Below are 17,680 nucleotides of genomic sequence, written 5' to 3'. Positions count from 1 at the left end.
GGTAGACTGAGATGGCAACTGTTGACTATTTTAGAGAAGTAGGTATTGCAGAGGTTAAAACGAGGAACAAATTAATATTATTCTATTCCACATAATATACCTAGGTAGTTTGGCCTCTGCTTATGCTGCCAGAACTATTTTTACTTGATCTTGATGCTGAGATATGTAACATTTGTACTGTAAAGCGTAATGTTACAACATGACTAGCGTTTGCAACAGGTAATTTATTAAGTCGACAATTAGTTTTACTTTCTACTCAGCTCAGCGTAAATAGAAATTTCTTAGACGGTTGTTGACAAGCGCCACCTGTTGTCGAGTAGCGAAACTAATAATTTCAACTAATTAGTTTAGTTGTAATTGTTGCTATTATGAGTTATAATTGGATGATTATTTTAAAAATATATTTCCTGAAACATTCCATTATAAATTAAAGTAAATAATGGCGCGTTTAAACTCGTGTAAATTGCTCCATATCCTGACATGTGGCTTAATAGACGCGAATCCAAGCCATAATTGTTAGAATAAAAAAACAAAACATCTGACAGACACTTTTGACGTAAATGCATGGAAGTCGATTGTTTTTAGATAACATTTTTTACCTTAACCGTTCCGCGTTATATATTCGTTTTATTTTTTGATGCAGTGATACATTTTGAGGCTCCTAGCCTCCGCAATTATGGTTCTCAACGCCGCTGTACAGATGTTGAGGTAGATAACGGTATATTATTACATTCACTTTGTAACCTAAGTTTCTCTTCTTGACGATTGCTACCTTACAATTCGCATAAAACGATTAAATTTAGCACTTTAAGTATGTACTTCGGCGCAATATGTATCTGTAACGCGAATTTAATGTTATGGTCATTAAAATTATTTGAATAGTGCTAGAACACTCGATTACATGTGTTTTAGGCATTTATTAATCATACAGGAAACACGCATACAGTACAAGTTTAATATAACTTTTGACTTCAAGGATGCAATTAGAAATTACTTTCTAGATATTCCAGTATGTTCAACAGCCATTCCAATAAATAGAGTGGAAGAAAAGCCTGCGAAATTAACTATAAGAGAAACATGCAATAATTATAGCACTTGTTATAAGCTTATAAGGTCATCCACAAGCGACTAGGTGTAGTAATTTTGTAAGCGAATGTATCTTTAGCGCTTTGTGCTAGCTGCAGTGCGAATGGCACCATGTTCATTCTTTGCACTAGCTTGGACCAGGGTTCCGTTTCTCAAAAGCTTGTAACTTTTAATACAAGTGGAAATACCTTTCTAACCAAAGCTGTCAAAAAGTGACATCCGCTTGTATTACAAGTTACAAGCTTTTGAGAAACGGGCCCCAGAGGCATACCTATATGAATTGTTCAAACATCCATCAGTGCTCAGCGATTTTTAGTATTAATAAGAGATATTTTTTACCAGTCATGCCTTTATGTGGTATTTATTATCTATTTCCATAATGGGCCATCACTACTATGTAGGCTAAGCAAGAATTTGAGACAATAAAATATTTCCGTACACGGCGGGAAAAAGTTGATAACTCGCGGGAAAAAATGGAAGAAATTTGAACCTTATGTAATGTAAAGTTCTAATTTCTTTAATAAAATATCTCGAGTTATCAACTTCTTCCCACCGTGTACCGATTTATTCTAACAGACTGTCCCACTATCATAGAATTTTAAACTGTTGTGAGTTATACTGACACTAACCTAACTCTCGTGCTTTTAATCACTCGCGCGACATGTTTGAAGCCTAGGTCTTCCTTTTCAAGCACCAACAGTGCATGAGCAGCAGTCACCATAGCCGTGCGCCGCGTATTGTCACTCGCTGATGAGATAACCGGTTTGCGGGTGGTCTTGCGCTGTCGTACACGGGTGTGGAACTACACAAACTATCTCCCCCGTTGTCAAAACATTTACTGGAATTCAGCTTGAGCTAATGGGACAGAATAAGAACAAGAACTATAGCTGGTCAACCAAATCTTGTCAGTAAAAAAAGGCGCGAAATTCAAATTTTCTATGGGACGATATCCCTTCGCGCCTACATTTTTCAAATTTGCCGCCTTTTTCTACTGTCAAGATCTGGTTGACCAAGTATAGTTGATCCATCCACTTGTGTATGTTCCCAGGGAGGCGGAGGAGCTAAAGCAAAACATTTTGAAATTCAAAAGTGAGACATCCATGCTGCAGGAACGCAACCTTTGGTCGCTGCAGCAACAGCTTCAGAAGGTACCATCGCCCACACTGTTAACTGACTGTTTGATAACCTCATTACAAAAGGCATAAAGATGGACAGTTATAGTGTTGCTGTTTTTATGTGTATATTTTACTTATATTTTTTGTTATATGTACATACATTTTACTTTTTATATCCCCATCGTGATGTTGGATATTAATTCGTACTCCTAACTCTTATAATCATAAAAAAATCGGAAAAAAAATCAAACAAAGGGGCATAACTGTGTGATACTCGTACTATACATCAAATTCTGTCAAAATATTTTCAATTATGTTAATATCCAGAGAGGGAAATGAGGACTACATTTGTATGGAATTCGTCCACTTTCGTCTTAGCAGCCCTATAGTGTGTTTTTATTTTTCCAGATCTACCAAAAAGTTCTGGTCCTGGACTTGGACTACGCCCTGGACAAGAAGGTCGAGCAGGATCTGTGGAACGTCGGCTTCAAGCAGCAGATTGAAGCGCTGCAGGCGATTTCTAAAGATAGAAAGGTAAACCAATACCCTTACCATGAGTTTTACGCGGGCTTAAACGCGAGTTGTTTTAAAATGGGTCAGTAAAGACAGACACCAGAGTGCGAGAAGTTTGGGTGAATATTCTTGTAGTTGTCTTGATTCCGGTCACTCTGTCACGCTTTTATTTGTGCCTTCTATCAATAACTGTACTCGTAAATTATATATTACGCGGAAAAAAAATTCTCTCGTACACAAAGCGCCACTCCGTCACATTTTTTGGGGACAAAATTAGTTCATGCAATTATTTAAAATATAAAATGTTGTAATAATGAAAAATTTTATTCATATCAAACATAATAAAATGGTATAAAAAATACTAGTCTATAAAGTTTCTACAATAACTTCTAAATGTGAAATAATAGCTTAATGTGTTGTTTCTCGCAGAATCCGCTCCGGAGCGAGGGTGCCGCCATGCTGTCGTGGGTGCTTCAAGCGGCTGCCGGCTTCTACCTGTGTCTGTTACACCAGATATGTACTGCTTTTAAACTGGACCTGCCTTTCAGGTATTTATGACCATACTGCGCAGACAATAAAGTATAATTTGCAACGGGTTTCTAACCGGTCATCAAGAACAATCCAATAAAGGTAAGTGATAGATCTGTTAAAAATTACACTTCAAGGTCAAAGTCAAAATATACTTTTAATTATTCATGTAGGCCTAGTAACATAGCACTTATGAATAGTACTACAGCCTATACAGCGTGGAAAGATAAGTCGGGCCCTGGAGGGAAACTACCTTAAATCCTTAAGCTGGCTCATTTTACTTAATGGAGACATTCCTTTATTTTTAAAAAGAAACAAAACTGCATTCGCGGCCTTACACAAAGCAACTCTTAGCGCCACTTGCACCATCCCACTACCCCGGGGTTAACCGGTCTAACCGTTAACCCAGTGTCAAATTATACTGGTAATTGTGGTAACTCCAGATTTAACCGGTTAACCCCGGGTTAGTGAATGGTGCAAGTGGCCCTTAGGAGGTTATATTAAAGTAGCCCCATGCTATGTCTCTTTTGTACCCAGACGTCGCGCCTCCCTTCTCGGCTGGGTGGAAGGCTGGAGCCCCGCCCCCGCCCCCGCGGGCCCTAAGCTCCCTCCCCCCGCCGCGGCGCGCTACATATGCCAGCACTGCCTAGTGCATCTAGGCGACCTGGCGCGGTATAGGCAGCAGCCTAGGGTGGCTTATACTTTCTACAGGTCAGTAAACAGTTCACTTTTATATGGACTTAGTAGCTGTTTCGTGACTACTTGGAAAAAAAACTGGTTTCTGGTTCTGTCAGGCGTGGTTCATTTCGTCGCGTCGCTACAAGTACATGCGGCCCACAACAATTTTGGTGTCTAGCCATCAGGGATCGGAATCGGTTTTTTGCAAAAACTTAGAAGTAACCATATTTTTTGAATTATTTTATACTCGAAATGTAGGACTCGGTTGTGTTTTTAGGTTACGACTTCGTATTAATAGATTGCCCAATTAGAAATGAAGTAATTAGCAAAAAACGAAAAAATACCGTTTCCGTTCCCATACAAAAAATACCGGTATCCGATCCCTGCTAGCCATAGTAATCGCCGCGCATCGCTGCAGAAGAGACGCCTGGTTGGGTTCGCTTGCGCCACCTAGTGGTCATATCTGTCGTAATAGACGCGTTTTGTTACAGAGTGAATCTTCTGTACCTAGTACTATTATTTAGTAGTAGTAATAGTAAACTCTTTATTGTACAAAAAGATATATTAAAAATAACAAAAAAATAGTAAGAAGTACAAAGGCGAAGTTATCCCTTTGAGGGATCTCTTCCAGTTAACAGTCCAGATGAGAGAATATTATTTATTCTGTGACATGACATTACGTTCTTGATCACAAGCAGTGTATGTGTGGTGTGTTTAGTTATCACAATAAGGGCTCATTTAGACCGGTGCGCGAACTTGTATACGATTTTAGTTACACTGCGGACCATTGAGGTGACATCAGTCCAGCCGACCGATCAAATGACGCAATGTAACGAAACTGCATGCGAGTTTTCGCATCGTCTAAATGAGCCCTGACATTATGGGCTGATTTAGACGGCACGCGAACTCGCATGCGATTTTAGTTACATTGCGGACTATTGAGGTTACAACCAATACACAGACACATACACACATACACAAACACAATCACACAAAGTAAACACACACACACACACACATACGTTACGCAAGCCCACACCTACTTTGTATATTTTATTTTCTCTCCCTTCATTTTTCTTAAAGATGTTTATATTATTGCCACTTGTTATTGCATGTTAGCTGTATTATTGTGAACATCTGTTACTGGCTTTGTTTTCTGTTCATTGTGCTATGTATCATGTACTTTTTGTATTGCTGTTGATGCCCCAAATAAATAAAATAATTCGACCGACCGATCAAATGACGCAATGTCATTACATTGCGCAACTGCATGCGAGTTTTCGCATCGTCCAAATGAGCCCTGACATTATGGGCTGATTTAGACGGCACGCGAACTCGCATGCGATTTTAGTTACATTGCGGACTATTGAGGTTACAACCAATACACAGACACATACACACATACACAAACACAATCACACAAAGTAAACACACACACACACACACATACGTTACGCAAGCCCACACCTACTTTGTATATTTTATTTTCTCTCCCTTCATTTTTCTTAAAGATGTTTATATTATTGCCACTTGTTATTGCATGTTAGCTGTATTATTGTGAACATCTGTTACTGGCTTTGTTTTCTGTTCATTGTGCTATGTATCATGTACTTTTTGTATTGCTGTTGATGCCCCAAATAAATAAAATAATTCGACCGACCGATCAAATGACGCAATGTAATGGAACTGCATGCGAGTTTTCGCATCGTCCAAATGAGCCCTGACATTATGGGCTGATTTAGACGGCACGCGAACTCGCATGCGATTTTAGTTACATTGCGGACTATTGAGGTTACAACCAATACACAGACACATACACACATACACAAACACAATCACACAAAGTAAACACACACACACACACACATACGTTACGCAAGCCCACACCTACTTTGTATATTTTATTTTCTCTCCCTTCATTTTTCTTAAAGATGTTTATATTATTGCCACTTGTTATTGCATGTTAGCTGTATTATTGTGAACATCTGTTACTGGCTTTGTTTTCTGTTCATTGTGCTATGTATCATGTACTTTTTGTATTGCTGTTGATGCCCCAAATAAATAAAATAATTCGACCGACCGATCAAATGACGCAATGTAATGGAACTGCATGCGAGTTTTCGCATCGTCCAAATGAGCCCTGACATTATGGGCTGATTTAGACGGCACGCGAACTCGCATGCGATTTTAGTTACATTGCGGACTATTGAGGTTACAACCAATACACAGACACATACACACATACACAAACACAATCACACAAAGTAAACACACACACACACACACATACGTTACGCAAGCCCACACCTACTTTGTATATTTTATTTTCTCTCCCTTCATTTTTCTTAAAGATGTTTATATTATTGCCACTTGTTATTGCATGTTAGCTGTATTATTGTGAACATCTGTTACTGGCTTTGTTTTCTGTTCATTGTGCTATGTATCATGTACTTTTTGTATTGCTGTTGATGCCCCAAATAAATAAAATAATTCGACCGACCGATCAAATGACGCAATGTAATGGAACTGCATGCGAGTTTTCGCATCGTCCAAATGAGCCCTGACATTATGGGCTGATTTAGACGGCACGCGAACTCGCATGCGATTTTAGTTACAATGCGGACTATTGAGGTTACAACCAATTCGACCGACCGATCAAATGACGCAATGTAATGGAACTGCATGCGAGTTCTCGCACCGTCTAAATGAGCCCTGACATTATCTGCACAAAATAGATACAGTACAGAAGTCAATCACATGTATGTACTTCACTTTTCATACCTACGCTCGGCGATCGCTCTAGGGTTGTCAACTATGATTTATGCACAAAAAACTATCGTGGTAGTGGCACTCGTATCTAGTAGTGGCCGGGGCGGGGTGCTTACCTATACCTACCTACCTAACTTTTCTGTTTAACGTTAAAACGAACCATCGAAATACAAGCAGATACCTACTTACCTTTCTGAAACCACTGGTAGCTTAAAAAACGACAATTCACTGTTTAATGTTGAATTTAAACAACCGTCCACTGAACAGTTATAATAACTTTTTTTTGTTTCTCCATTATTGCACAAAAAAGTTCACAGACGCGTGTCTCAAGCGGATGGCACTCGCGCTCGCACTGCTCCCAACCGGTCCGAGATATCGTGTCCGTGAGCAGTGTCTATGTGTGCGTTGCTCGAGCGCACTTTGTATGTAGATTGATTTCTGTACTGTATCTGTTTTGTGTTATCTCCCAGGCACGCGCTGGTGGTCTCCCCCCACTCGGGGCAGCCGTACAACCAGCTGGCGCTGCTGGCGCGGCGGCGCGGGTGGCGCCTGGGCGCCATCTACTGGCACGTGCGCGCCATCTTGGTGCGGGCGCCCTTTCCGCCGGCGCCCATCAACCTCGCCAGGACCCTGCAGGACGCGGCTGGGTGAGTGCCACTCCCACAGTATACTATAATCCCCCTACTCTAATGAATTTGTGACACATGTTGAGTTTTCTAACAATATCTCGTGAGACAAATAATTTCAAATGTTATGACCTACTTGTCTTTTATGATTTGTCATCATAATCGCCATGCATGTTCGCTTTTTGGATAGTATGTATTTAAGTTAAGTTTAGTATTTAGTGCATTAGTGCATAGCATAATATTTATGTTTAAAACTTAAAAATGAGCGCGATCTCGCCAACAAACTGCAATCGCAGTTTGGCGAGGAATATAAATTGTTAAAAATTGTTGTGTACTTTGTGATAAATAAATAAATAAAAAAAATAAATAAAAAAAAACATACTATAGTCGGCGCAACCTAAAATTACATATTTGACCACACGTTAGACCAGCGGTCGGCAACCTGAGGCCCGCGAGCCGCATGCGGCCCGTGAACCTGTCCCTTGCGGCCCGCGAGCCTTCCTGGCTATTTTGTATGTAATACTGACAAACGGCAATGTCTGATAAAGTCATAAATATTAATAAAGTACGGCCCGCGTCAACTTCATTAACTACTATGTGGCCCTTGGCTGCTAAAAGGTTGCCGACCACTGCGTTAGACGGTAGAGGGCCTACCGCGAACCACGTTCGACGTGATGTCTCCCTGTCACACTTACGTACGAATTTACAAGTGCGACAGAGAGGCAATACGTCGAACGTGGTTCGCGGTAGGCCTTTAGATCTTAGCATCATATCTATAAGAGTGAATTCATAACTGTCAAATATGTGACCTTAGAAAAGAAACGCTGTAACATTAAATCATTTTACGGTTTACACTCACTATTTTACGCGATACACGGCCGGCGTGAACGCTGCTCGCACTGTGAGTGCTTGAGAAAGGAGACCTAGACTCTCCGAAACATGTCGCGCGAGTGATTTAAAACAAGTAAGTCTAAACCGTAAAATAGATAACAAATGAACACTTAGGCCCACTAACCCAGGGTTAACCGGTTGAATCTGGATTTACCATGGTTACCAGTACAATTTGACACTAGGTTAACGGTTTAACCGCTTAACCCCGGGTTATTGGGATGGTGCAAGTGGGCCTTAAAACACTTCTGATGTCTGAATGAGAGGTTAAAAAATCTTTTTCTACTCCCGTACTTTTATTTGTTATTTAAAGGGTCGTGCACACATCTTTAAAACCCTATCTTAAAGTTGTCAAGACAAGTCTTTAGTCTATTCCCTAAAAAAGCATTTGTGCATACACGCAGTATCTTTTTGGCTCTTTTACGATACTTCGTGTAATGGCCACTTAAAAAATACATTGTTGCCAACCTTATAGTCGCAACACACTGTCGCACCGCAACGCGACCTTGGTTCGTCGCACCCATAAGTGAGAGCGAGAAAGAAATATATCTTTCTCGCTCTCGCTTATGTGTGTGAATGTCATATCTGACAAATAAGTGAACCATAGACATGTTTTTTTTAATTTCATTCATTCTTTTCTCGCTCGTACCCTCCATTCTTTGAATATTGTGAATCTTGAATATGAATACTATTGTGCCTGTCGAATGAAAACTTAACTTTTGTGTTAAAAAACAGTGTGTCTTTGAAGTTAAAATGGATGAAGACAAAAATACCTTTAGTGTCTACGCCTGAAGAAATATCAGTAATAGCACAAGAATCACTAAAAACAGGTAGATACCGTAGGTAGAAGTCCACTAGATGACATGAAAAATATTTGTTAAATTTACAATTTTATTTCAAAGTAAGTGTTTGGTCGTAGAAAAAGTATTGTATGCAACGTTGTTTAACTGAGTCAAAAAATACTCGTGGCGTCTTTATTAACAATTTTCGGCTTCGCCTCAAATTGTTACTCACGCCTCTTAAACAACGGTTGCATAAAATACTATAGTATACGTTGTTTTATGCTCTATTTATAATGTACTACTTGTTTCCAGCCAAGTGGCACCGCCGGCGCCGGCCCTGCTCCCCGGCCGCGCCGCCCCCGCCCCCGCCCCCGCCCCCGCCCCCGCCCCGCCGCGTGACCCGCACGCCTACGTCACGCTGCTAATACGCGCCGTGCGCGACATACACACAGGGGACAGGTACACTACAGTAGCGCTCTATGATTTATGTTTCTTGTGACGAAGCATGACGTCCCGGGTTCGAATCCTGAGGGGCTACCGCGAAACCAAAATTCGCAAATGGCGGGGATCTTTCTCTTTTACTCCAATGAAGGCGTAATTAGAGTGACAGTGACAAATGCCCGCAATTTACGAACTTTAATTTGTTTTATCGCTGTATAGTACCCACAACACAAGCGATATTGAACTTACTGTGGGACTAGGTCGATTTGTCACGATGGCAGCGCCTGTCAAATAACGAGCGCAACAAAATAAAGAATATTCTTTAAAAATATTTACTATAATGTACTTAACAATGTGCGGAATCTATTCGTATTTAATGTTAAATACACTTGGTTTTTGCTTTAGTGAAAACAGTAAGAATTATCTGTGTATTTTATATTATTCGGTCAATTTCCTTCGTTGTTGTTTCGTTACAAATTCAATTAAAACATGTATGTTTCACTATGTTTTGATGACTCACTTAGTGATCCTCTTCCTGAGGATACGTACGATGCTTGCAATTATAAAAACTTTGACCTTTTTCACAGGTTTTAATCAACACATTTTATGTTAAAAATGTATGTTCTCCCGCTTACAGGCACAATGTCTGTTGTGACACTTGTGACAGACGACAGATAACCCTACGTGCCAAAAGTGTGCTTTTGAAGGGCTTTCAATAACTAATATTACAATCACTTAATGTTGTACACAGTATTAGCCATACTATTTTATTAACATACAAGAAAAACTCTGTGTTGACATAGACTAGATAAAATGTTTAGCCATTATGTTGTTAAGCCTGGAATAGTACTATATGGTATAAAAAGCTAATATCTAGCTCGGCGTTGAAAATATATAAAATTTACTATTACTGTTTCGTCCAGTATTATTGCAGTTTACCACACAATAGCTATCGTGACCCATTTTTATCGTAAGTATGATTATAAAGCTAAAATAACTGAGAAGTATGGGAATTGACAGAAACAAAGTTACCAAACTTGTCAGTATTGGCCACATCAAGCGCTGTGATCGTTTCGGCTTCCCCTACCACCCGCTTTGCACGGAGCGAGTAAGATTGTTCTTATATTAAGAATATAAATATAATTATATTTATTTGCAGATTGGAACCGGCCGAGCAATTAGTAGAGACCCTAAACACGTCTCTCACGTCCCTAGTGGCCACCGACAGTTTCGAGTCCATGACTTTGATAAAGGTAACACATGAAACATTCACCTTTTTCTTGAAAACGACCAGAGTCCAATATGATTCATAATTGATACATATTTGCCGTGACTTGTTTTTCAAAAGTGTTTTTCAATAAAAAGACACGTCAAGATTGTTTACCTTTCTAATGCTAAAAAACCGGCCAAGTGCGAGTCGGACTCGCGCACGGAGGGTTCCGCACCATCAACAGAAAATAGAGCCAAAAAATCGTGTTTGTTGTATGGGAGCCCCCCTTAAATATTTATTTTATTTTATTTTTAGTATTTGTTGTTATAGCGGCAACCGAGATACATCATTTGTGAATATTTCAACTGTCTAGCTATCGCGGTTCATGAGATATAGCCTGGTGACAGACGGACGGACGGACAGCGGAGTCTTAGTAATAGGGTCCCGTTTTTACCCTTTGGGTACGGAACCCTAAAAAACGAACTATTGTCTCACAAAACGTATGTCATTAAATTTCCAGATGGTATGCGTCATAATATGGCTAGTCCACACCACGACGGACGAGCTGACGGCCACGGAGCGAGCGTTGAGCGAGAGCGAGACCGCGGCCGCGGCGCTGAGCCAGACGCTGGCTGTGGGCACGCTACTGGCGCTCTTACTGCCGTCGCATACGGTCGAGAGTCCTCTGGACCGGGCGCTGCCTGCACGTGAGTCATGTTCATACCCCGGCCGACGAGAGCAAAAATGCGTCTGCTCCTAGTGCTTAATTAAATATCGACTATTCTATCGACATATGGATGTCGATAGAATAGTCGACTTTTAATTAAGCACAATTTTTTTTTTTTTTATACTGAGCCATTAGTATTTGTTATTTATTTCAACTTGATACCTCCACGCGTTTCTAAGAATAACCCTAAAACAATTTTCTATCAACATAAAATGGATGGATAATAATTAATTAATTATTTCAATAATACCTAATACAATAAAACAATTACAAAACCAAAATTTAAGTCTCGAAGCCAGTTTAAATATAGTTCACAAGTTGAAAGTGCACTTGTCAAAGTTACGGTTACATCCTCAAGGTAAAGTTATTCACAATAAGTATCAGAATGTGTTGAAGAAGAACGTTGGCATTTTAACTTTAAACAATTTAAATAAATTGATATCTGGCAGTTCTCTGCCAACTACCTAACTACCTAACTACTTCTGGAACTACCTAATACAGAACAAATTCATAATCACTGAATTATTTCGTTTTGCTCCGATTACTACAGTAGATTTAGAACGGTCCTTTAGTTGGATGAAATGGATTTTATCGGCAAGGCGAAGGAGTTTAAAATCAGAAAATTTAGAAAAAATGCTAATTGTATATTACGAAAATTACATAAAATACTGAATAAATACAAACACTTGGTTTTAATTTTGTTTACAACAATAATTAATACTTCTGCATATCATAACGGTGGTCCAGTACATCGTGTTGTTTTTATCGACATCGACCAAAGTGTGTGTCCTCGCACTATTAAGCTGTCAACGCATTTTTGCTCTCGCCGGCCGGGGTATGGTCATGTTATTAGCATTACAGGTGGTATGCGTCATAATGGCGTAACTCTGCAGTGGATCAAAGGACACAGCAACTCACGAGGTAACGATGCAGCCGACATCCTGGCGAGAGGTGGCTCGGAACTGAAGGTGGCAGGACCTGAGCCAATTATACCTCTGCCATTTGCCTGGCTCGGAACATGCTGCGACATAACACCAAGGTAAACCAACAATACTGGTCTAACCTAGGCACCTGCAGGCAGGCGAAGGAAGCCCTCCCGACACTCAACCCCAATCTGGGGCTATCTAGCTGGGACCATAACCGGCCACGCCTCATTTAACAAACACCTACTAACCCTACGTGTTACAGATAGCCCCCTCTGCAGTTTTTTTCAAACGCACAAAGCTAAAATGCAAAATAAGCTTTTTGGCAAAAATTTCATTTTTAGTTCAAACTTTTATCGCTTACTGTACTTTTATTTCCACAGGCAACAACTCATCGAGACAATTCTAAAAACCCCAAACACAATTGGGTTTCGTTGTTTTAGCACAGAGTTTCTATGGCCACCTCCAGTCTCCATCATCAGATCAGCTCGATGGTACCATTAATATTGCAACGTCACCAGACTTACATATTGTTAACGCCTCGTCTTTGCTCGGGAATCTTCGGGAGCCGTCGCCGACGCAACGCATGGTGCGGGGCGCGGAGAAGCGGGGCCGGCAGCGGCCATTCTCTCAGCAATCTTGCGACGGACGGTCGTGCCCGTCCGCTTACCACTAGTGATATTCTACCACCTATGTATCACCAAAGTACTTAATTATACGTGCATGTATTGGACTACGAGTGTCATTTTAACTCACCTCATCCACGACCCCAAGATCTTCTCGTCCACCCCTACATGCGTGGACATGTGGCGACCGTGACATTTCTTCAAAATCAAACGGTCATGAGGCGACCGTTGGAGTTCGAGCGACTGTAATGGCGACTGCCGAGAAATAACGGACTGCACAAGAACAAAGAAACTGGGATTGCTGCCGTGGCGCTTTGGATTCTACAACACTACAAGTTGAAATAGACATCAAAAGTCAATGCCGATGTGAAGTAAGCCCGTTCCTTTTGTTCCCTAATTTTTAATAGACTTCTGTTTGCTATAAATTAGTGCTAGCCTACTTGCAAGCGTCAGGTTATGTATCTAGCTTTATGCGTACTAGCCAATTTGCACTATTCTGAGCGCTAAGTTATTTTGCTTGGTTTCTATATAGATCAATGCATTTAAAATTGCAAATAGAAGTGGTTTCATTCGGTAATTAGCTCGATAATGCTTGCCGGTTTTTTATGCACCGTTATTTCAATCTTATCGCCTCGTCATAGGTAAATGATCAATAAGTTGCTCGTCTATTAAGTTTTATGCAATAACAATACGCTAGTAATTATTATTTTAAAGTACGACAAAGTAAGTTAATGTTTAAAAAGTGTACGTTGTAGGTACCGTTATAAATAAATACCTACCGCTAATTTTGTTCTATGCCACGCTTGCTACTTCTATTCTTTATTGTGCATAAAGATTTAATACATTTTATTTGCTTCGACTCATTAAAGGTGCATTTTAGTTGTTTATTTGCATTTAATAGGTAATTACGACTAGGGTTCAAAGTTCATTGAGGTGAATTCCTATGGTTCAAAGTCCGTTGTGGTAAATTCCAGTGTACATCGCTGCGCGCTGTTACCGGGAGCGTGTTGCTACGCGGTTTCCGGGCTATTCGCGAGTACGAGCGCTGTGGAGACGGGTTCGCCGGACGCGGCCGGTGCTGCTGGCGGGCTCGGCGGCAGCTGTGCTGGACTAGACGGCTGGATCGTGTTACCGGTTTGATTGCACCATTTTATTTACCTAGCTCATTGTTTGTTGTTTAAAATGGGTGAGGAATTAATTAGAAAATTAAATAGAAGGCGCGGTGGTCTTAAAAGTCAGTTGACCGTTTTTAAAGACTTTGTAAAAACAGTACAAGGGTCTGAGCACACGTCATTATTAATAAAGGAGCTGAGTTTGCGATTAGATGGACTTCGTAAATTAATGGTTGATTATGACGCCGTCCAAGTTCAACTTGAAGATATTTCCCCTAATTTAGACGAACAAATAGCGGAACGAACTCAAACCGAAAGTCTTTTCTATTCGCAAATTGCGTTAGCGCAAGATATAATTGATTCGTTTTCGGCAAAAAATAGTGTGGACAGTGGCTCAACTAAGTCGAGCTCTTGTAATGAAAAACATTCGTCAGTTCGTCTACCAGTAATAAATTTGCCGACGTTTGATGGAAATTACACGCGTTGGTTAGAGTTTAAAGATTTATTTGAGTCATTGATAAATAACAACGAGTCTATTGCGCCGATAAATAAATTCCACTATTTAAGGAATTCGTTACAAGGAAGTGCTAGTTTAGCAATAAGGTCAATTGATTTTTCTGCCAGCGGATACGAGCTTGCGTGGAAAACATTGTGTGAAAGATACGATAATAAAAATATATTAATAAATAATCATTTGAGTGCGGTACGTTAGGTATTTCAACTCAGGGTTGGGACCCGTTGGTGATTTTTTTGGTCTCGGCGAAGTTAGATCCCAAAACAAATGGAAAGTGGGAAGAGTATAAAGGCAATTTTTCGTGCCTACCCTCAGGTGCTTTAAATAAAAATTCTTCTGAAGTACCCACTTTAGAGCATTTTAAAGAGTTTTTACGTAATCGTGCTAATGTATTAGAAACGATGTTTTGCAGTCGGTCAAATCAGTCAAATGAAAGTAAACCTGTTTATAAGGAAAATAAAAATACCAAGTCTTTTGTTTCTTCTGGCGAGGGACCACGAATTAAGCCGTGTTTGGTATGCGGCCAGAACCATCATGTTTACCAGTGCACCAAGTTTAAGACTATGAGTCTGGAGGACAGGCTTGTTGAGGTTTCAAAACATAAACTTTGTAAAAATTGTCTACGCGCGGGACATGATGGTTCTCAATGCACTTTGAAAGGTTCCTGTCGCAGTTGCAAGAAAAAACACAATTCTCTCTTGCATTGCGACAGCGTCAGTAGTAATAATAATAATGTTGCTCCTACCGACTCTGTAAAAAATATTAACACTTCTGTTCACATGTCGACTGACGCTGACGCATCGGGTCAGGTTATGTTGTGCACGGCTCAAGTCGAAGTATATTGTCCTAAGAATAACACTACTTACGTCGCTCGTGCACTCTTAGACAATGGTAGTCAATCGTGTTTAATCTCAGAAAAATTTAAGCAAAAGTTAAAACTACCTACAAATAAAATTGAACCATTTGATATTACTGGGATCAATAAACAGAAAACGGAGATATCTGAACGTATCCAACTAAAAGTCAAGTCTCGCTTTAATTCTTACGAATTAGATGCTAATTTTTGGGTGGTTCCCGAAATCTCGGATGATGTGCCAAATGTGGCCATCGATATCGAAAAATTAGATTTGCCGCATGTTGAGCTAGCGGATCCGCTGTTCTATAAACCGGATCAGGTTGATATTTTGTTGTCAGGGGACAGATTTTTTAAAGTTCTTAAGCCAGATCAAATAGATCTAGGAGAAGGAAAACCTATGCTACAAGATACTAAGCTAGGATGGTTAGTAGTTGGTCGCACGGGCGAAAGCTACAACCAAATTAATAATGTTTATTGTCATTTAGCCACTACAAGGCGCCAGACGTCACTACAAGATGTCGATAATTCTCTAAAGCGTTTTTGGGAGGTGGAAGATTTGCCTTCCGATTGTAAGTCTTTGTCTGTTGATGAAGAGTTTTGTGAAACTCATTAAGTTGATAATACTAGTCGTTTACCTGATGGTCGATTCTCTGTACAGATGCCATTCAAGGAAAAACCCGAGGAAACTCTCGGAAACTCATATCCTATAGCTATGAGACGTTTTCTTAACTTGGAAAAGAAGTTAGATAAAAATCCCAACGTTAAAGAACAGTATCGTGATTTTTTGCAGGAGTATGCTGATTTAGGACACATGACTGAAGTTAAACGGCCAAGTTTCGGGTGTTACTTGCCCCACCACTGTGTTATTCGTGAGCAAAAGGAAACTACTAAGCTTAGAGTCGTTTATGATGCGTCAGCTTCTACGAGCTCAGGCAAGTCTCTGAATGACATTCAGGCAGTAGGTCCAGTTGTGCAAAGTGACCTACTTTCAATTCTGTTGCGTTTCCGTACTAATAGGTTCGTTCTAACAGCTGACATCGAAAAGATGTATAGGCAGGTCTCTCTTAGCGAACAACAGCGCCATCTTCAACTCATTCTGTGGAGAGACCAGGCTGATCAGCCTGTCAAGATTTTTCAGCTCAACACTGTTACGTATGGAATGGCTTCGGCACCTTTCATCACAACAAGGTGCCTCAAGCAGTTAGCTCTCGAATGTCAAGATGAAGTGACTTCTAATGTCATTAAAAATGATTTTTACATTGATGATCTTAACACAGGGTCGTCAACAGTAGAAGAGTTAAAGTATATATATGAAAATGTTGTCAAAGTTCTAAATTCTGCATGCTTTCCCCTGCGCAAATTTCGCACGAATTGTCCTCAAATTTTAGAAGACCAGTCAGGGTCTACGAATTGCCTTGACTTTAATAATGATGCTTCAGTTTTAGGCCTAAAATGGTCCCCTCAGGCGGATACCTTGCATTTTCCGATAGACTTTGCACCGCCTAATAAAATAACAAAGCGAACCATCATATCTACAACTTGCAAATTGTTTGACCCATTGGGGCTTCTATGTTGCTGTATAGTAAAACCTAAGATTCTTCTGCAGAATTTGTGGTCTGCCAAATTGGACTGGGACACTCCAGTACCTTTGGATTTTGAAAAAAGATGGTTAAAGTTTGTCAACAATTTGGATCATTTGACAAATATCAATTTAAATAGACATGTTCTATGTGATTTACCTAATACTGAGCGCACAGAGATTCATTGTTTTGTTGATGCGTCCCAAGAGGCGTACGGAGCATGTGTGTATTTGCGGTCGGTTGACAGCAATGATCATGTGACAGTTCGATTGCTTTGCGCAAAGGCCAGAGTGGCCCCAATTAAAGTTTTAAGTATCCCACGGCTTGAACTGTGCGCCAGTTTATTGGGCGCTCAATTGTGCACGAAAGTAGCTCAGTCTATAAAAACTAAAATTGTCAAACATGTAATGTGGACCGACAGTATGGTCGTTCTCGGTTGGCTTAAATCGCAGTCTAAAACTCTGCAAGCTTTCGTACGCAATCGAGTAAATAAAATTAATGAGTTGACTCAAGGTCACGAGTGGAAACATGTACCTACGGATTTTAATCCGGCAGATCTAGCGTCGCGGGGCGTTGATCCGCAGCATCTGCCGTCTTTGTCTTCTGGTGGGAAGGTCCTTCGTTCCTGAAGAAGGATTTTACGGAGTGGCCCTCACAGCCTCAAACGCCTTCAGACTTACCTGAGGTCAAGGTGTTACTAACTGTT

General features: G+C 40.3%; 1 protein-coding gene across 1 annotated transcript in view; it reads left to right on the top strand.

Moving 5' to 3' along the window:
• Window positions 1-539: 539 nt before the first annotated feature.
• Window positions 540-17,680, top strand: part of LOC134660710 (nonsense-mediated mRNA decay factor SMG7-like) — a 41,004-nt gene continuing 23,863 nt past the window's right edge. Inside the window, exons 1-9 of the mRNA XM_063516492.1 lie at window positions 540-708; window positions 2,135-2,234; window positions 2,610-2,735; window positions 3,144-3,262; window positions 3,780-3,953; window positions 7,160-7,336; window positions 9,298-9,444; window positions 10,586-10,679; window positions 11,157-11,343. Of these exons, the coding sequence (XP_063372562.1) occupies window positions 677-708; window positions 2,135-2,234; window positions 2,610-2,735; window positions 3,144-3,262; window positions 3,780-3,953; window positions 7,160-7,336; window positions 9,298-9,444; window positions 10,586-10,679; window positions 11,157-11,343 (1,156 nt within the window). The 5' untranslated portion in view covers window positions 540-676. The remainder of the gene's footprint in view (window positions 709-2,134; window positions 2,235-2,609; window positions 2,736-3,143; window positions 3,263-3,779; window positions 3,954-7,159; window positions 7,337-9,297; window positions 9,445-10,585; window positions 10,680-11,156; window positions 11,344-17,680) is intronic.

The sequence above is a fragment of the Cydia amplana genome, chromosome Z (assembly GCF_948474715.1).
Source record: "Cydia amplana chromosome Z, ilCydAmpl1.1, whole genome shotgun sequence".
Lineage (NCBI taxonomy): Eukaryota > Metazoa > Arthropoda > Insecta > Lepidoptera > Tortricidae > Cydia > Cydia amplana.
Note: the sequence above shows the minus strand (reverse complement) of the source record. Positions and strands in the feature narration are given on the sequence as shown.